The sequence below is a fragment of the Xyrauchen texanus genome, chromosome 27 (assembly GCF_025860055.1).
Source record: "Xyrauchen texanus isolate HMW12.3.18 chromosome 27, RBS_HiC_50CHRs, whole genome shotgun sequence".
NCBI classification, from domain to species: domain Eukaryota; kingdom Metazoa; phylum Chordata; class Actinopteri; order Cypriniformes; family Catostomidae; genus Xyrauchen; species Xyrauchen texanus.
Window position 1 is genome coordinate 29,908,835 of NC_068302.1, and position 20,797 is coordinate 29,929,631.

Here is a 20,797-nt window from a genome sequence, read left to right on the forward strand (position 1 = left end):
TGCTTTTGTGTACAGCGGAAAGGGAACGCTGTAGGGTCGTCGACGCCATCGCTTTGGCCTATCAGACCCAGGCCATGCCCGCCCCCTTGCGGGTTCGAGCACACTCAACAAGAAGTGTGGCATCCTCGTGGGCACTGGCCAACGGCACCTCCCTAGCAAACATCAGCAGAGCGGCAGGCTGGGCAACACCCAATACCTTTACGAGATTCTACAATCTCAGGGTTGAGTCGGTTTCATCCCGTATTCTCTCAGGTCCGAGCACGTAGAACTCAGGAACCTGGAATGTCTGACCGGGTGTTCCACTTGCACATAGCGCACTTCCCTCCACTGAGGCGATCACATGCACTCGTTTCTCCCAGGAGAGTCAACCAAACTCACGCTCCCTGGATGTCCTTCCTCCCTAGCCCTCTAGTCTGCGAATTCAGCAGAGGAATTCCCGACCAGACCCACTACAGGTACTAATTATTCTACTGGAATAGGTGCTCCAGAAGGTTGGCCTTCACGGTTGAATCGCCCTGCCAACGGACCCACATATCCCTTGGGCAGTCCCCAATGCCCCCGGTTGCTGTGTTTGTAGTAACTCCTCCCTCGCTAGGTAGGATCAGCAGATTGAATCATTCAACACAACGTCGAGTGAGCGACAGACGGGGAACGTCCAGGTTACTGTTGTAACCTCTGTGCCCTGATGGAGAGAACGAGACGTTGTGTCCCCCCGGCCATAACAGTAACCTAGACGTTAGGTCTACCTTGCATTTGAAGTGACTTGCAGTTAAGAACATAAAATTTATATAAACGTTAGCAAGTTTTTCAGTACATATGTATTATTATTCTTATTATTTTAAACAGATTTATTTGCAAACCAAAATAAAAGGGAGTAATATTGTGGCGGTGCTAATCACTGCAGTCCATTACACACCCATTCCAAATAAATTTCCTTTCTTGACAGTTGAGTGATATTGATGCAAAGGATACAGTGGACAGAGATGACAGGTCATTTGGAATGGTTAGAAAAAATTACTCTGCATGCTCGATCCATTGTCCTCCACCTTTCCTGGCTCAAAGATCTGAGAGACCTGCAGCAGCGCAGCAAACACCCCGATTGCAGTAAGTCAGGATACACTGCAGATTGTCACACCTACGACGAAATCTGTTTAGATGCATTGAAATGTTGATTGATTTTTTGAGACACCGTCTGACATGATTTTGTATTTAAAGGTGCCCCATGCTTTGAGCAGCATCTTACGGACTTCGCAGCAAAGTTTGGGCAAACTGTAAAACTGGCCTGCAAGGTCACTGGTACAACAAAACAAGTAATAAAGTTGTTTTAAGGTGTGTTTATATATAACATTGACCAAATAAATTACAATGGGTTGACAATTTTATTGAAAGAAACTTTCAATGGATTCAAATTATGCATATTTTATCAACTTAAGTTTTCCCTGGGAATCTAACTCATGACCTTGTCCAGTTGTACCAGTGTAGCACAAGTCGAATTTTTTGATTTATGCCACATCATGTAAGTACTTCATAAGTGGCCTTTGAACACCTGTCAGTCATATGTATTCTCACATCCTGTTTAACACCATACTTTCCATCCCACTTCCTTTTTGAGTCCCAGAGCAGGAGACTAATGTAAGTGTTCCCACAAAGATGGGGATGCCCCAAGACTTTGCATGCATGTAATTCTGCCTTTCCCTCTTTTACTTTATCTTTTTCACTTATTCTCTCTATTTCTCACTTTCCTTCTACATGTAAATCTGTTTATGTATATGTTGTCACTGTTTTCTGATCAATGCATGCTCAGCTAACCTGCCACGTCCTCTATCTTCAAAGCTGGTTATGTGCTTATTTGTGAGTTCAGAGTTCAAAGAGGCCCACTGGTCATTCCAATGACCAAACTATCAAGAGGGACAGCAGTGCTCACACCAAAGCAAGTCAGTTTAGAGCATAGGGACAGTAGCCCCTCACTTAACCTCTCTGATGGAGATGAGGGATTGACTAGTGGGCCTCTAATACCTTGCCGTAGCCTTATTAAGAGCATCTTTTACTGCAGCCCTGAGCAGCTCTCACCAATCTCTGCTCGCCACATGATGCTTCAGGATAAAATCCAACTGAAAAAGCAAGAGCGTGGTCATAAGCCTCTCTGTTCCAGCCTCTCTGGCTGGTTGAATGAGCCCCTCATAGAATATGTGGAAGATTCCCCAGTCTTGGAGGCTAATCACAGCCAGAGAAGAGGATCAGTGCTTTCATCTATGCTAAAGTCTAGCTCTTTTGATAGTGGAGTGAGTGTTTCCCATCCAAACATACACTCTCAGAGAAGAAGCAGGTCATTAAATGTCTACATACAACACTCTCCAGCTTCAACTGACAACAGGCATGAGGAGAAGATGAACACAAGGCCAGACTGAGCCAAAAGTCAGATGTCTTTGACAAAGATGAGGGGAAAAGTCAAGAGGTCCAAGTGAGAAGAAAATTTTGCCGTTGATCGTCTGTTTCTGCAAGGAAGAGCCCTGTAGTTATAGCAAAGGTGAGAGACCAGGCCCATGAACCAAAATAAGGATGTCAGCTGGTCTCCAGAGGCTCATTGTGGAGCAGCCAATTGCAGACCACAGAAAAATAAGAAGAACATTTGATTGAGGAGGACAGCATGACATCACTAACAGAGTCAAACTCACTTGACCATAGCTCAGAGGCCTCTAGCAAAGTAGGCTCATATGAAGAACTATCTCCCAGTAACCACTCTGTCTCCCAAAGACACCTAGGGGCAACATTAATCTCTGGATCCTCTGGAAAGACCTCTTCATGCTCCCTTCAACAGGACTCTGAGGACGAAGAAATGGAAAGTGTTCTCTTAGCAAGACCTCCTACAAGCCCAACCAATATGCTGCATGCACAGTTCAAGCTCTGGAACAAAGCCTGTGAAGGCTGGAGTAGCAGACAGAGAGAGCAAAGAGGTGCTTCAGAGACATTTTTGCATTGGGGAGGAAGTTTTGAGTTCTTAAACTTGCAGTACATTAAGTCTTAACCTCTTTCTAACAGGACCAATTGTGAAGAACGCCTTCCCTGTCATGCCAAAAAAAAATGACATCCAGCTCTGCCACAATACCAGCTCCCACCTCATCTCGATGTCCTCAGAACAAGTCCTAACTGTTTTCTCTAAAAGTGTTTAACCCTTGTGCATTGTTCAAATTCACTACCCTTTCGTTATGTTCGTGGCTGAAAACAGCCACTACATTAAACTGCTGTAAAAATGTATCAGATAAATATTTTTTTCAAATTGTTTTGCATAAATCTATTAATCAACCTCAGTCCTGTTCAAAACTACTAAAGGTTTAAAAAAAAAAAATCAGGATTTTAACTCTTTAATTGCCAAATTCATAAATGATGTCACTGATTTGGGGAAAAAACATACAAAATGACGTATTTTCAATATAAAATGTGATTGTGGACTGGATTTTTTTTACCTTTTATCACAGTCTTGGACATGTCAAAGATTAGAAACAACATTGGTTTCGATGCATTGTTAGTTTTTGTGCAGCATCAGATTTGAACTTTTTCTCCCTCATTTACTGTTCGTGGCTGTTTTTGCCCCATTGACTTCCATTATAACCACATTTTTTGATTGCAAAGCCATGACACCATATAATCATGCATTTTTGATTGTTTGTGGTTTTCCCTGTTGGGAAGAGGTAAAATTTGTAATTTTTACTGTTGATAACCACGTGGTACCATTAACCCTTTAGATAGGCCTGTGCAAAAAAAAAGCTTAGTTTCTGGCTTTTACATGGAGTTATATGGAGAATAATAGCATATTAAAGTGTGTGTGTGTGTGTGTGTGTGTGTGTGTGTGAGAGAGAGAGAGAGAGAGAGAGAGAGAGAGAGAGAGAGAGAGAGAGAGAGTGTGAGAACTCACCTTGTTGCCTCTGCGAAAATCAAAACATGCACCTCAGCTCTCAGAACTACATGGAGTAAACAAAAACAAAGTGCCTTTTGATGGTGAGAAATGCAGAGTAATCAAAAACAAAGCAAGTGGATTTAAACACTTGCATGCAAGCCTGCTGGTCATTTGATGGTGAGAAGAGCAGCAAGCAACATGAGAGAGGGCTTGACTTGTGAAGTTTTAGAGATGATAATTCAGCCTGACCCCTCCAGCGAGCTGCAGGATGGTCTTCTCCCTCTGACACCACAGACTCAGCAGAGTCAGATCCTGATTTGGATGTGACACCCTCATCATCCTCTCTAGCTTCCACTGAAGGCGTGGAGGATTCGTAGGATCCTGGATCTGGGTGGATTGGAAGAAACGGCGAAGTGTGGTTTTCCACCAACGCGGAGACAACTCCTTTCTTCAGCCTGCCAGAGGCGTGACTCCAGGGCCGACGCGCTATGCCATCGCAAGGGTCCAGAACATGGATTCTGTGTTTAATCTGTTTTTCACAGAGGAGATGATTGACCTCATTGTCAGCAAAGCAGTGGTGACAGAGGGACCAAAAAAGAAGCCAGAGATAATTGCAGATTACAACCGCTGCAAGGGAGGTGTCGACAATCTAGACAAGGTATGTGCCATTACACATTTGTTACTACATGCATCCTATTCCTGTTAATTTTTACTTTAATTCATGTGCTTGTTAGAGATAAATTTAGGAGATACTGTTTGTGTTTTGACAATGTTTGCATGATTATTCTCATTGTCATGTGCAGCTTCAAAAATACTTATTATGAAATCTGTACTTATTCTTTTCTTGTTATTTTATTTTTGTAGGTTGTCGGCACCTACAGCTGCAGAAGGAGGACCAATCGGTGGCCACAGACGTTATTTTTTAATATGCTATTATTCTCCATATAACTCCATGTAAAAGCCAGAAACTAAGCTTTTTTTGCACAGGCCTATCTAAAGGGTTAATGGTGCCACGTGGTTATCAACAGTAAAAATTACAAATTTTACCTCTTCCCAACAGGGAAAACCACAAACAATCAAAAGTGCATGATTATATGGTGTCATGGCTTTGCAATCAAAAAATGTGGTTATAATGGAAGTCAATGGGGCAAAAACAGCCACGAACATAACGAAAGGGTAGTGAATTTGCCCACAGTGTACTGTTGAGTTTTTTTAAATTTTCAAAGCATTTTCCTAAAATATGTGTGAAAATAAGATTTGTCACCAAAAATCGTTCCATTTGCTGAAACACGGAGAAAGTTATGGCCAAATTACGACTCAACAGTACCCCCTAGTGGCTGAAAACATCCCGAACAGCACACAAGGGTTAAGAAAACCAAAGGTATAGAGTGATTTGTTAGACAGTCTGTGGTAGGGCGGAGGGTGAATGTTGATAAAAAAAAAAAACTCGTCCCTGCTTTTCTTTAAAAAAGCAAAGTTACAATGAGGCACATGCAATGGAAGTAAATTTTTTTTTTTTTGGACAATTTTTTTTATTATTTCATAAAAGCACTAACATTTCATTTTTATACTTCATACGTTTTTATTTTTACAGTAATATTAGGGTTTGTTGACATTACATCGTCATGTCGATGTAAATGGCTCCAACTTTACACAGAAAAGGTTAGTAAGATATATTATCACACAAAAATCATGTTAACGAATGTATTGATAGTGTCTTGTGGCTATACGTTTGAAACAGTGTGTCTTTTAACGTTTCTGTATTGGCCCCATTCACTTCCATTGTAAGTGCCCCAGCCTTTTTTTCAAGAAAATTATGGGTAATCTTATTTATTTATTATGGTAGTCAATTTTATGGCACAAATGCTATCAACTGATCTTTAGCTTGTATTGAACCCGAAATATTCCTTTTACTGCAGTATTTTGTTCATAATTCTGTTATTCATCAATATATAATTTTTCTCCTGATCCTGATATTCTGTGCAAATATAATAGCATGTGTAAGACTTTTGATTGGTTTTGGGGATGAGATGGTTTGTTATGCATGCATGCATGTTTTTTTTCTGCATTATTTCCCAAAATGGCTTGATCAAATAAATGGATTTAATGACACTGTTAAACCTGTTCTTTTGTAGTTTGTTTGATGCTTCCTTCAATGACAAGGGGTCTATCAAAAACACATTAAAGGGATGGTTCACCAAAAAAATTAAAAATCTCTCAAATTTTGTTCACTCTCATGCCATCCCATTGTGTATGACTTTCTTCTAGTGAACACAAAGATTTTTAGAAGAACATCTCAGCTCTGTAGTCCATACAATGCTAGTAAATGGTGACTAGAACTCCAAAAGCTCCAAAAAGGAGATAAAGTTGGCATACAAGTAATCCATAAGACTCTAGTGGTTTAATCAATGTCTTCTGAAGCAATCTAGTTGGTTTTGGGTAAGAACAGACCATAATATAACTTACAATTTTTCACTGCACATCTTGGTTGATGTACATCTTACATCAACATGGTGATTTCAAGCTCGATTACACCCAATAGTGCCATCTAATGCTCTGCGCATGCGTCAAGCACTAGGAAGTGTAATCAAGCTTGAAATCATGATAGCGTCTAAAGACTATAGAAAAGATGTACAGTGAAAATAAGGAGTTACATTTTGGTCTGTTCTCACCCAAAACCAACTGGTTCACTTCAGAAGACCACTTAGTCTTATGGATTACTTTTATGCTGAGTTTATCTCCTTTTCGGAGCTTTTAGAGTTCTGGTCACCATTCACTTGTATGGTGTGGACCTAGAGTTGAGATATTCTTCTAAAAATCTTCAGTTGTGTTCAGCAGAAAAATAAAGTCATACACATCTGGGATGACACGAGGGTGAGCAAATGATGAGAGAATTTTGAACTATCCTTAGCTAGAATAGGACACTGCCATTTAGATATGCACTAGACCCATTTGGCCAATACGCGGCGATCATGTACAATGATGACCGAAGGCGTAGAGGATCGAAGAAGAGTTTTACATCCGCCGTGGATTCGCCGTATTCTTTAGCATTTCAGCTAACACTATATCGTTATTTAAAACAAACACGTATTATTTTTAGTTATACAGACTGCGTGTATCTTTCTCAGGTAAGAATAAATCTTGCCTTCGATACACTTGCAGTTTGTCAAGATAGTTCTGGGAGCTTTTGGCTATTCCCCCTGTCAGTTAGCCTGTAAGGTCATTGAGTTCGAGCTTCGTTGTGTTTGACAACACTTACGCTCAGACTAACTAATATTACTACACTGCATACTGTAAGCGTTTTTGTGACATCTTGGTCCTCTGCTACTATGATTTATAACTATATATTACCCTTGCCCTCTACCTACTCAGTCAGACCCATTATATTGTTTGAACTTCTAACGATGATGTATAGACTAGTGTTTGGAGTAATAATGGGTAAATGAAGGCCAAATAAATGAATTGGCAGCAGTACACCTTTCAACAAAGACTGTCCTTATATGTCTGTTATCAAATCAAACCAACCGGATCATAATATCATAGGCTCTCCCTTTCTGTAGTTTTAGGTCATTTATTTTTTTAAACAGCTGGTCACCATGGCGACCGGTGCTGATGTGAGAGATATTCTGGAGCTGGCAGGAGGAGACAATGATTCAGGACCCATCAGCAAGAAAGACATCATCAACTCAGACAAGGTAACCCGTCCCTGTAGCAGATGAGAACAAACACCTTCAGAGACTGCATGTTTAGTTGCATAGGATTTTACTAAAGGTCTTAGACTTTAAGCTCAATCAACAGTTTTAACACACACACACACAATTTGACTCATCCCAACCTTTCTTTATAAAAATAAAATCACGATTAAAGTGAGACACTTACAATGGAAGTGAATTGGGACAATATTTTGAGTTTTTTTTTTTTTATAAAAGCACTAACATTAATTATTCTGTTGAAACTCATGTATTTGAGCTGTAAAGTCATTTTGGGGTGTGCTTACATTGCATTGTCATGGCAACGAAGTTGTAAAATTAGAAATAACTTAACACAGAAAAGGTTAGGAAGTAAATTCAAGTTTACACACATAATGTTTATGTCTTGTGGCTATTCTTTTGAAACAGCATTTTGACATTTACAGATTGGCCCCATTCACTTTCATTGTAAGTGCCATGCTGTAACCCAGATTTTTGCTTTTTAAAGAAAAGGAGGGGCAAGTCAAAATAAGTTTTTGTGGTAATCAGTATTATACCACAATTACCATTGATTGAGCTTAAAGTCCGACCGATGTGGGATTTTTGAGAACGATACCGATTTTAGAAGGGGAAATTAAGTGATCATTAAGTGATATGGTGACTGATATAGTTATTTTTTGAGCTAGAATGAATCAGACCTTTTCTATGTGGATTGTTCATCGATATGACTTTGCAAAGGTACTGAGAATGCTGCATTCTTAAACAAATATTTTTATCAAAGAACATTTTACATTATTATTATTATACAGTGTCACAAATTTTAGAAATGAACACTGACAAAAAATAGCTTAAAAAATTTTAATAAAGAATAAATTCTAATAAAATAAATAGCTAAATAAACATCAGTACTGTATGTTTATTATCAGTCATATGCTGACTATTTTAATACTGCCAGTCAATTAGTGGCAAATTGTAAAAAAAAAAAAAAAAGAAGCATTTACACCTGCCAAGACAAGAGAAAAACAGCGATGTTACACTATATTCTGCTATACAAGTTCTGGTGAAACTTTCAACGGTGTTAAACCAGACTTTTAAATATTACATTGTATAAATGCGATGACTGGAATTGTTCAGTTCAAGGGGGGTACCAAACTGTGAATCCTGAACAAATCGGTTTTGTGAATACATGTTTACACATTAGCTTCCACTCAGCTGACAACCAAAGAAAGTATGTGGTTAGCTAGTTAGCTATAAGCTCGTTGTCACAGAGAGTAAAAGATGGACAAGCATTGCGTCTCACCAACTAGGTAACAGTGTAGCATGAAATCAACACTCAACAGACACAATCCACCACCGCACCGTTGTCTGCTGAACTGCAAAAAGTTACTGACTGCACTGACATACTATAGCTGGCTAACATAGCAAACAGATGTGATAAACATGAGTGACATGGTTGTCAGGGACAGGGTTCAAATTATATTTGTTATATTGAAAAGGGAAAATTATGCAGTCATTGTTTATTAACTTTCCAGTATATATTTCACAAACTAGTTAGCAACATACAGAAAAGACACCACTCAACTCTGCACCGCTTAACTCCACCCTGTCTGCAGATCCACCGTCAGCTCAGATTCAGCTCTACATTTACATTTTACATTTATGCATTTGGCAGACGCTTTTATCCAAAGCGACTTACAGAGCACTTATTACAGGGACAATCCCCCTGGAGCAACCTGGAGTTAAGTGCCTTGCTCAAGGACACAATGGTGGTGGCTGTGGGGCTCGAACCAGCGTCCTTCTGATTATTAAATTACAAGTTATGTGCTTAGACCACTACACCACCACCACTCCACAGCTCTGTAAACAATGGAATCGGAGCACGCTCTGCTGGACAAATACCAATATATCGGTCTGGCACTAATTGAGCTTAACTTGTATTGAACCCAGAATATTCCTTTAAAATAGTACAATTGAAACAACTGTTATTCTTTTTGTTTTTGCAGAAAAAAGCCAAGAAAGTGACAGAGACCTTGACATTCAAGAGACCGGAAGGAATGCACAGAGAAGTTTATGCCTTGCTCTATTCTGACAAAAAGTATGACCTTTTTTCAATTACACATCACTGTCCTATTATGCCGTGTTATGAGATTTCACCTGTATAATTGGTCTCTAACAATCATGATTTTCATGATGAATAACTGCACTGATGCTGTTTAAGGGTTAAATGCTCTCCTGTTTTCTATCATTGGAAGCTGACATTGTTTCATTGACTTTCAAATGGTTTCTCTACTCAGTCGAGATGCTCCTCCGCTACTGCCTAGTGACACTACACAAGGATATCGGACAGTAAAGGCAAAGCTGGGCTGTAAGAAGGTGCGACCCTGGAAGTGGATGCCATTTAGTAATCCAGCCAGAAAAGATGGAGCCATTTTCCATCACTGGAGACGTGCAGCAGAGGAGGGAAAGGATTATCCATTTGCTCGCTTCAGCAAGGTAAGGAAAAAGAGAAGACCATGTTGCAAAGGAGAAGAAACGAGGGATAAAATGGATAAACAAAAGTGAGGGGAGATGAAAGCGTTTATTTATGTATGCGAAAAAGTTAATTAAGATTCAACTTTATTGTCATTGTGCAGAGTACAGGTACAGAGCCAATGAAATGCAGTTGTTTTTGCATATCCCAACTAAGCTGGGGTCAGAGCGCAGGGTCAGCCATGAAACAGCACCCCTGGAGCAGATAGGGTCAAAGGGCTTGCTCAAGGGCCCAACAGTGGTATCTTGACGGTGCTGGGGCTTGAACCCCCCACCTTTCAGTCAGTAACCCAGAGCCATAACCGCTGAGCCACCACTGGCCCCTATAATCCATGATTTAATATTTTAAGGTAGTATTTTGAGTATACAAAAGTGTAAATTAAAGTATTATTCCTGTTCCAAGACTGTTCAGGTTCCTGTGTACTCAGAGCAGGAGTATCAGATGTATCTCCATGACGACGGATGGACAAAAGCTGAAACGGATCATCTGTTCGACTTGTGCAAACGTTTCGACCTGCGCTTCATTGTTGTCCATGATCGCTATGACCACCAACAACACAGAGTACATTTCACTTCATGGTTCTGCATTATTTTATTCAACAGTTAGATCAAATAATCACACTATAAAAATTAAACCTGACCACATAATTTTTTGTTATTTGTGAACATTTAATTTCATAGTTGCTATATGTATTAGGATGGCTGATCTGATTTCAATTTGTTATTTTTGCAGAAACGCTCTGTGGAAGATCTTAAGGAGCGTTATTACAACATTTGTGGCAAGTTAACAAAGGTTCGATCAGGAACAGGGACAGAGCCCAAGATCTACATATTTGATGCTGGTCATGAGAGACGCCGGAAAGAGCAGCTAGAAAGACTCTTCAACCGTACTCCAGAGCAGGTGAGACTAGAGCTGTCGGAAAAAATCATCTCAGCGATTCATACTCAAACGATTCTGAATCGATTCTCAAAAGAATCCGAATCGATTCTGTGTTCAGTTAAATCACGGCAGGGCAGCGGTGCACCCCAAAGACATGTAGAAACAAAGATGTGAGTTAAGTGCATACACTAAATTCAAGTGCATAAACCCAACTGTTTGCAGACCAGCTGTATCAAACACATGACCATTGGTGTCCGAATGAATCTATGATCCCGAAATTCTTTCACAAACCCATGCACATAGCAAGGAGAGCGTTTTTTCCTGATAAGAAGGCAACAAACAACATGAAAGACTAGCTTGCACCCATAATTGCACTGATTATGCACTCCCCCCCCCCCCCGATGCCTTTCTCTAATCTTGCGCGCTCTCCATTTCATTGGCTTTTGTCATTGCCGATCACTCGTTTGTTAGGACAGTACGTACACCTGATGATAAAGGTTTTATCTTCTACTCACAGAGCAAACAGATAGAACAGTGCATACGGGACGCTTGATACATTTCTGAAGCAACAACTGCGATATTTAAACCGCTTTACTATCACCTGTGCATGTGAGGAGAGGAGAAGCTGACAGCTGCACTCTCATAGACTCTCAAAGCAGATATATCTCTCATCCTGGGCCAGCAACTTCCATTTGTGCTTAAAAATGAAAATGAATAGCATGGCATAGATTAATTTTAAATAATAATGAAATACTATTAAATGATTTACAATGCTTAAACAAAAATAAAACTAATAATATAATCTTTTGAAGTAATAGTATTCAGTGTGTTTTGATAGAGAACCAATAATTGTTTTGTGCTTTTAAGAGATTTATTATAAGGTTCTAAATGTTCCATGTTTTCTTCACAGATCTTACTGAATGTAAAAGGCCAGTTTATGTAATGTGACTCATTCTGATTTTCAAAACAGCTGTTAAATAAAAAGCTAAAAGGGAAAAAATAGAGTAAAAAATACATTTTGAAGAAACTGGAAAAAGAAAGATATTGAAGGACAAGATTCATCGAGAATCGTTTTATAATGGAATCATTACCCTTTAAATCGTAATCGAATCGTGAGGCAATGAAGATTCACACCTCTAGGTGAGACCATACCCAAAAGCTGCTCCGCATCACAAAAATCAATAAAAATAACTGATATCTGTGCCAGCTCCTGGTGGTATAAATAAATTAACTAATTTAAAAGTCTCAAAGGAATATTCCAGGTCCAATACAAGTTAAGGTCAATTGACAGCATTTGTGGCATATTATTGATTACCACAAAATACATTTTGACTCTTTAAGTTTTAAAAGTATAGTCACAATTCATGCATGTTACCATAATTTTAATGTGATAAAATCGCCTACTAACCTTTTCTGGGAAAGTTATATGCAATTTTACAACTTCATTGCCATGATGATGTAATTTTAACAAACTAAAAAATTACTGTAAAAATTACAATTTAAACAACTTTACAGCTCAAATAATACAAGCGTTTTAACAGAAGAATTAATGTCATTGCTTTAAAAAAATTATAAGCTTCACATTTGTACCTTTTATACCCTCCAAAAATTGGTCCCAAATCACTTCCATTGTATGTGCCTCACCGTCAGTTACCCACAGTTACCCAGATCTTTGTAATTTTTTTTAAGAAAATATTTTTTTTGGTAATCAACATTATGCCACAAATACTGTCGATTTAACTTAACTTGTGTTGGACTGGAATATTCCTTCAAGAAGACAACTTGCATGTGTGCAAATGCAGTTTCGAGTGAGTTATTTGATATATAAATTAAAATCCCATATACATTTACACCCCTTCAGTCCTTAAAAGTCTTTTTTCTTTTCTTTTTTTTTTTTGTTAAAATGTATTCCCCCCCCAAAAGTGTAAACACTGTTGCTCTGTGATGCTATCAAAACATTGCTCTGTTTGTTTGAGTTTTCCAACCATCCCGACACTGCAACACTGGCTCTACCAATAGATGAAATTACTCTGACATCACACTGCAGGAAACCACACTTCCAGCAGCAGATTTCAATGGTGGAAATAGGCAGCGCTGCAGTTTTAATAATATTCTAAGCTTTATGGAAATTAATAATGTATTTTAATGTTAATAAACGTTATTATAAATGGTTTATCTATGGTTTACAGTGAAGAAAGTATGTGGGTTCTTTTCTGAAATATCGGCAAATCAAGTTTAATCTTGGTTCAATGAGCCTGTGTGATTATGTCATACATGTAACAGGTTGATGTATACACATCCTAAAGAAATTAAAACTACCATCAGATATACAATATCTGTCTTAACTGCTTAAATTATTAACCCACATACAATATATAATCATATTTGATGTCATAATTATCATATTCCATATAAAAACTTAACAGACATTTTCGATTGAACAATATTATTTACTGCATTCAAAATAAATGCAAAGACATCATTTTCACAGTATGACATTATTTTTATTCACTCATCCTTTCACAAACAGTAGCCCATGTGCTGCAGTGGTGGAGACGTGTCCTTGTTCCCTTCCGTTATATAGTAAATGGTGGTCTTGATCATATAAGATCAGATTAGATAATATTTGACCTCATATCTGTAACAGTGACAGCACTGTGGAAATTAAAAACAGCCATTTGCAATCAGAGTTCGCATTATTTCTTCGTTAAAAAAGTTAATATCGACCAACAGCTGCTGCGGGTCAATTGTGCAATAGAGCAGAGATGACAATTCACAGGTCACCGTCATTATTATCATAATTTATGTTAAATCCCATTTACCTTATTCTATTTTTGTGCGTTTTTTTTTATCCAGCCTACATAACAATTATTACAACAGTGATCAATTTAATGGGTGTCAGTGTAGTGTGAAGTACAAATTCCTTTTCTCATTTAGACTATGGTCATCTTTTTCCTTCCTGTAGGTGGCAGAAGAGGAATATCTGGTCCAGGAGCTGAGGAAGATTGAGACACGCAAGAAGGAGCGTGAAAAGAAGGCCCAGGATGTGCAAAAGCTCATTACAGCTGCTGACACAACCACAGAGATGCGCAGAGCTGAACGCAAAGCCACCAAGAAGAAGCTGCCACAAAAACGAGAGACAGAAAAAACAGTAATTAACTCCTCATATCCTCATTGCACTAACTTGAAATTCAAACTTAACCTGCCTTTGTAAGGGGCTGTTTATACAAGATGTTTTCCTGTGTCCGGTCTGTGCTAGTTTTGAAGTGTTTGTCTATGTACACGTGCACACTTTTGCATCTCTTGTGCCATAAGTGCTGCATTTTTAAGACACCATGTAAAGTTAAAAAAGTTTTAAAAATGTGTCTGTGTTGTTCCGTTCTGTAGCGCAGAACACAAGAACACATCCTGTGTGAACTGCCCCAAAATCCTGTCATGCATGAGGGCATAATTCATGACAACCTATTTTCAAAAGCTGTTATCTTGTGTAATCAAGCACATGCATGACCTTTCTGTAGTTTTGGTGTCCATATTTTTAGTTATACATTTTAATAGCAAAATACTGTAATCTCCATGCTATCTAACAAGAAACATTGCAGAACTTCTAATAGCCTCTCATCTGTCCACTTGCAGGCAGTCCCTGAAACCACAGGCATCAAATTCCCAGACTTCAAATCTGCTGGTGTTTCACTACGGAGCCAGAGGGTGAGATCAACATACATGCTTCAGTGATGCTGACCCCTGATCCATTTTTTAATATATGTTTAACTTCTCTCATTAGCCAGGAGTTGATTGATTCACACAGTCATAGGTAGACTAATCTATCCACAGGAAGGCATTTCTCTTAAAGAGTAATGAAGGGAAGTCGCTCTATGTAAAACACATTAAGGCCGGTACTGGGGCTAGTGTATGACTCAGATTTGGCTGGTCATCTGTTAGTCAGACTTGGGTGCATAAACGTGTTTTGATCTGCCCTCTCTGAAGTGCATTTCTGGGGTATTATGAATGAAAGATGACCCCATTTTTATTCCATTGCTCCCACTTCTTTCCACCATGTAGCCATCTGAGATTAAAGGTGTTAATGTTCCATCTAGAATTCTCATGGAATTCAGATTGGCTGATTTGTACCAAAGATGTACTCCCTATTTCAGTCTGGGCACATAAGCAACACTTACGTTTTCAAAAAAATATAATCTGTAGATTTTGCTGACGTGAATGGATTTTTTGTTTGTTTGTAGATGAAGCTACCTAGTTCAGTTGGACAGAAGAAGATAAAAGCGATTGAACAGATCCTGACAGAGCAAGGAGTGGGTGAGTAGCATTTAAATTGACTGATTACAAGCTTGTAAGGCTTTCTCTCTTCTGACTTCCTACTTACCATATAGCTTCTAATGCATCAGTATTCCTCATCCAAGGCCTCTGAAATGTAATCTAAAATAAAACAAGAGAACGGTTCTTAACCCATATTTTGTATTTAACCATCTAATAACTTATCTTTTTTCTCTTTCAATCACAGACCTTAACCCTATGCCCACAGAGGAGATAGTGCAGATGTTCAATGAACTCCGCAGTGACCTGGTTTTGGTGTACGAGCTGAAGCAGGCATACAGTAACTGTGAGTACGAACAGCAGATGTTGCGGCATCGCTACGATGCTCTGCTGAAAGCAGGGGGTGCTGTCACACCACAGAGCGAAAGCAGAGGAGCCCCTGACAGTCAATCCTGGCCCGGCGCTGATGACATCAAAACCGAAGCCAAGGAACAGATTATCGATGTGGTTGGAGCTCCACTCACTCCAAATTCGGTGAGTATTTGAAGGAAAGTAGCTACAAGCACCACCCTGTAAATTATCATTTGGTAAATGTTTTGGCTTGGTAATTTATATAATATTTTAGAGAGGTTGGAGATTAAAGTAGTGCATCATATAAAAAGTTCTGCAAGCATTTTAATGCAATTAAAAAAAAAACTTTTACAATTTTCATTAAAGAAATAGTCCAGGTTCAATACAATTTACGGCATTTGTGGCATAATGTTGATTACCTTTGTCTCGTCACTCCTTTTCTTATAAAAAAAACCCAATGAAAGTTAGTGAGGCATTTACAACGTAAGTGAATGGAGCCAATATTTGGAGGATTCAAAGGCAGAAATGTGAAGCATGCAATTTTATTAATACAGTAACATTAATTCTTCTGTTAAAACTAATGGATCATTTGAGCTGTAAAGTTTTTTTTATTTTTTATTTTGTGGCTGACAACTAAATTACTTGGATTACAGCAGTTTGTTGTCATGACAACAAAGTTGTAAAACTAGATAACTTTACACAGAAAAGGTTAGTAAGCGATTTTATCACACAAAATAATGTTAACAAGCATATTGTTTATGACTTTTGGCTATACTTTTAAAGTATTTTAATGTTTACAGATTGGCACCGTTCACTTTCATTGTAAGTGTAACCCAGATGTTTGCTTTTTCTTCTAAAGAAATGGAGGGACAACTCAATTATTTTTGTGGTAATCAACATTCCACAAATGCTGTTGCTTGAGCTTTACTTGCATTGAACCTGAAATATACCTTTTAAAAATCTATTCAGCAATATGTAGCAAATGTGTAGGGTTGGACAGACTCAATCATTTGAGTCCTGTGGCCGGTTTGACGAAAATGTTCTTTAGAGAGAAAAAATCAAGTTAAAGTTATTTTATGATAAATTATGAGAAGTGTGTAAGAATGTTCCTAAGTGCAATTCTCAAATATTTTGTTAAGAATGTCAAAAAATTTTTATTAAGTATAAAAGGTCAGGCTTTAACATTCTCTGATCATACTAGCCTGCTCATTAGGTTTCCTTGTAATATACATCAATTTCAATACTTCAATAAATATCGGTACAATAAATGTAACCTTTTTTTTTTTTTGTTATACATTTTTTTTTATGTATCAAGCATCTCACGATAATATTTTTAAATGTAAAGTGCGTGAGATGTGTTGGTTTAGCAGCATAAGCCGTCATAGGAGAATTTACCTGCTGTTAAGCATTTGACAACTTTTAAACTGACATGGAGAAAAAGAAAAGAAACAAACACTTTTGTAGACAAGAGCTAGAGGTTTTCATTGAAGAAATTACTACAAGGAAAAAAGTTCTCCTTAGGAAGCTTGATAATTATATCATTTTGGAAATTAAGAAGCGGGCATGTGAAATAATTATTATGTTTCTATGTATTCTAATGATTGCAGAGTGAGAGTGCATAGCCGCGCATCCATTTGATTTGACTAGCATGATTGGTCACCACATTGAGTTTCAAAACAACATTTACATGGTTTGAAAGTTGAAAATAAAAAATAACATAAAACACAAAAAGGTAAAATTGTTTTGGTCTAAAATCACTTTGTGACTTCTGATTAAATTAAGAAGAAAATGGTAGTAAAGAAGAATTTTCTTAAAGGGGAACTATTATGCAAAATTCACTTTTACATGGTGTTTGAACATACATTTTTGTTGGCAGTGTGTGTACAAAACCACCCTATAATGATAAAAATCCACCCAGTCCTTTTTTTAAAAAATCCCCATTAATCATAAGCACTGTCTCAGAACAAGCTATTCGCAGATTCTGTACAAAGTGACATCACTTTGTACAGGCCCTGCCCACAACTGTTGACGGACACTGCCGACAGACATGTTTGTTTGTGTTTCATTATATCACATAGCGAATGTTGAAACAGTATTTGTATGTGTGTGTTGCTCATCCATCATTGCAAAACTGCTGAATAAAACTCTACAACAAATAAATAGATTTATCAAATAACCATTCTGAAAATTCCTGGTTCATTCTCAAAGTTGTTACTTCTGACGGAGTCTCTCCCTCATCAGTGTCTGACTTTGGTTCACACATAATGCTGAATACCTTTATTTTCGCTGTCAGTCATATTGCTTATGGTGTCTAGTTATCCGATGCAGAGATGTCAAAACTCCGCCCTATTTTGGATATGGGTAGGGGAGCACCAGCTCATTACATCACAAACAGCTCCTTTTTATTCCCACCCAAAAATGGGCATTTTCAACATGGTATAATAAATGATCTGTAGGGTATTTTGAGCTGAAACTTCACAGACACATTCTGGAGACACCAAAGATTTAAATTACATCTTGTGAAAGGGGCATAATAGGTGCCCTTTAAGAGCTTTTCATGAATCCGGCTCCTGGGATAGTTTTCCTTAATAACTGTTTACACAATACATTTGATTAATAATATTTACAAACATTATAATGCTCAACCGATCTTTTCATTTATGCACATTTAGTTAAGTAGAAATATAATTAAACTTGGATTCATATACAATATATTAATTTGTACATGAATTACTGATCTGTTAAGCATTATAAAATGTTTGCTTATATTGTACTAATAAAGGTGAATAGAAAATGTTCCAAACGTCTTTTACAAAATTCAGTACAAATGCAGCGTTGATGGCATCAGTACTATAATATGATTTTGTGATTGTTCCTTTTTGCACAGCGCAAACGCAGAGAATCTGCCTCCAGTTCCTCATCTATCAAGAAGGTGAAGAAACCATGAAATATAAATGATTTTTTTAACTCAGATGGACATTTTGGGAAGAGGAGAGAGAGGTTTCTGGGTCTCACTTAAGTGATTGCCTGCTTTGGTCAGGTTCAAAGGGTGAGGTTGAAGATGTAGGTCATCTATTATTTGCTCTTTTGACGACCAGTGTCTGGCTTTCTCCGTTAATATATTCAGCACAATGACTACCCATCTTGTCCACCCCTCAATCCTGCCTGCCTCTCTCGTCTCTCCATTCTCTGGGCCAAACCTGTGCCATGACACAGACCACCCTTGACATCCTATTCCATTATACCGCCTCCTGTCTCCTGCCAGGCGGCCCGAAAACCAGATGAACTGTAAATTGGCAGAGAGAGCTAATCGGCACATGACAAGACCGAAGCAAGGAGGGTGGAAAAAATAATTGTCCGCATGTCTGTCTGAAAAAAAAAACGTATGCTGGACAGATTGTATGAGCAAGTCTGGAACCTGTTGTGAAATTTATTGAAAGAGTGTTTGCTTTTTCATTGGCTGCTTCTCGAAACAGCAGGCTCTGGAAAAATGTGTCCCTGTCTAACGGGCATCTGTACATCTGCCATTCTAATGTGCTGACTTTCACCTATAATCCGGCATTAGAAGATTCTTGCTCAGAGAGGGTCACCTCAATCTCAAATAAATGCTGTCTCTTCAGTCTTCTATATCCAGATCCTGGCCTGTAAAATGTCTTTGTGTAGAGGTTTAATAAATGTAGTTTTTTTTGTTCATGTGTTTTTCCCTTAATCAGTTAAAATAATATATTACAGATTACTACTTCAAAATGCTCCAGTTATGTGTAAATTTAAATGATATTTTTGTATTCTACCATTACCATCTTGGAGCTAGAATGAAAATTCCATGTTATGTCCTTGATTTGATGTAAACTTTAAATGGCGAGGGTTCATATTTGTTGTACATAATCATACATAATGGGTAGTTGACATGACAAAATTTTGGAAAGTTGACACATCTTGTGTAGTGACATGCTATACTCCATATAAAACTATTTTAAACAGAATTTTGCTATTGTTTTATTTTTATTACACATGTAGCTTCTCATTTTAATGAGACTTTTTGGGACATTTGTATTTTGACAAATTAAACATGGCAGGAGGTGATTAGTTTCAGGATCCTGATGTATTCACTTTGCCTTATATTTGTATACCTTTTAACCTTAAGTTTTGATGTTGAGTTTAAAACCAATTGACATGTTATGCATCAACTACCCTAATAGAGAAATCCTTTAATTAGGTAAAAGATGTATCCCAAAAATTCCCAGCTACAATTATAGTTTAATATTAGAAACTATACTTCTCCCCATTGGTTGATAAGAATAACTTAGTCAAGAGACACAGGCGTTGATTGTTCCGTAAGATCCGGTATCTTGTTTAATGTTAGTAGAGCATGCGGTGACTTTTAATCTATAGCTGTCAAGCGCATGCATCGATAACATGAACTGCTTTGCTGCTCGTCAACACCACTTCATGAATTCACCACGATAAAGACATCTCCAGTTAATTCATAACAATATTGAAAATGACTGCCCATCCTGAGATAAATTCATCCCAGACAGTAAAGAGCAGTAAGTCAGCCTCTCACAACATTCATAAAACCCTCTGACTTGACAGGTTTCCTTGTCTTTGTAACCCCTGACTATGGACACTCCATATTAATGTGTTATTAATATATAGTTTAATAAATTTGAATAAATTGCAGGAATTGCTAATTTGTAGATGAAAATTGATGGTCTCAGAAGGATGAGTTTATGGGTGAGGAAGTTTGTCAAAGAAGTTATATTCAAAAGATGTAGGCCGAATGTATAGATAGTCCTCCGTGTAATACAGAAGTGTGGGGAAATGCATTAACTTAGCACTATATTAGGAACACTATGGTCCTACTAAAGTGCCCAATGTGGTCTTCTGCTTTTGTACCCCGTCCGACTCAAGGTTCGACTTGTTGTGCATTCTGAGATGCTATTCTGCTCACTACAATTGTAGAGGGTGTGGGGGTATCTGAGTTACCGTAGCCTTTCTGGCAGCTCGAACCAGTCTGGCCATTCTCTGTTGACAACAGCCAGAACTGCCACTCACTGGATGTTTTTGGCACCATTCTAATTAAACTCTAGAGACTGTTGTGCGTGAAAATATGAGGAGATCAGCAGTTACAGAAATACTCAAACCAGCCTGTCTGGCACCAACAATCATGTATTGTTGGTGCCA

General features: G+C 38.1%; 1 protein-coding gene across 1 annotated transcript; it reads left to right on the top strand.

Moving 5' to 3' along the window:
* The first annotated feature begins 6,894 nt into the window (after positions 1 to 6,894).
* Positions 6,895 to 19,590, top strand: LOC127621124 (DNA methyltransferase 1-associated protein 1-like). Its single transcript, XM_052094590.1, has 11 exons — positions 6,895 to 7,023; positions 7,456 to 7,590; positions 9,588 to 9,679; positions 9,879 to 10,077; positions 10,517 to 10,675; positions 10,847 to 11,014; positions 13,959 to 14,144; positions 14,627 to 14,698; positions 15,232 to 15,304; positions 15,510 to 15,796; positions 18,501 to 19,590. The coding sequence occupies exons 2-11, from the start codon at positions 7,492 to 7,494 to the stop codon at positions 18,558 to 18,560; spliced, it is 1,395 nt and encodes a 464-aa protein (XP_051950550.1). The 5' UTR covers positions 6,895 to 7,023; positions 7,456 to 7,491; the 3' UTR covers positions 18,561 to 19,590.
* The last annotated feature ends 1,207 nt before the right edge of the window (positions 19,591 to 20,797 follow it).

Excerpts from the sequence above, each read along its gene's own strand:
- LOC127621124 (XM_052094590.1), top strand. The coding sequence starts at position 7,492 with ATGGCGACCGGTGCTGATGTGAGAGATATTCTGGAGCTGGCAGGAGGA. Across the intron at positions 10,676-10,846 it reads ATGACCACCAACAACACAGA|AAACGCTCTGTGGAAGATCT; the intron begins GTACATTTCACT and ends TTATTTTTGCAG. Across the intron at positions 11,015-13,958 it reads TCAACCGTACTCCAGAGCAG|GTGGCAGAAGAGGAATATCT; the intron begins GTGAGACTAGAG and ends TCCTTCCTGTAG.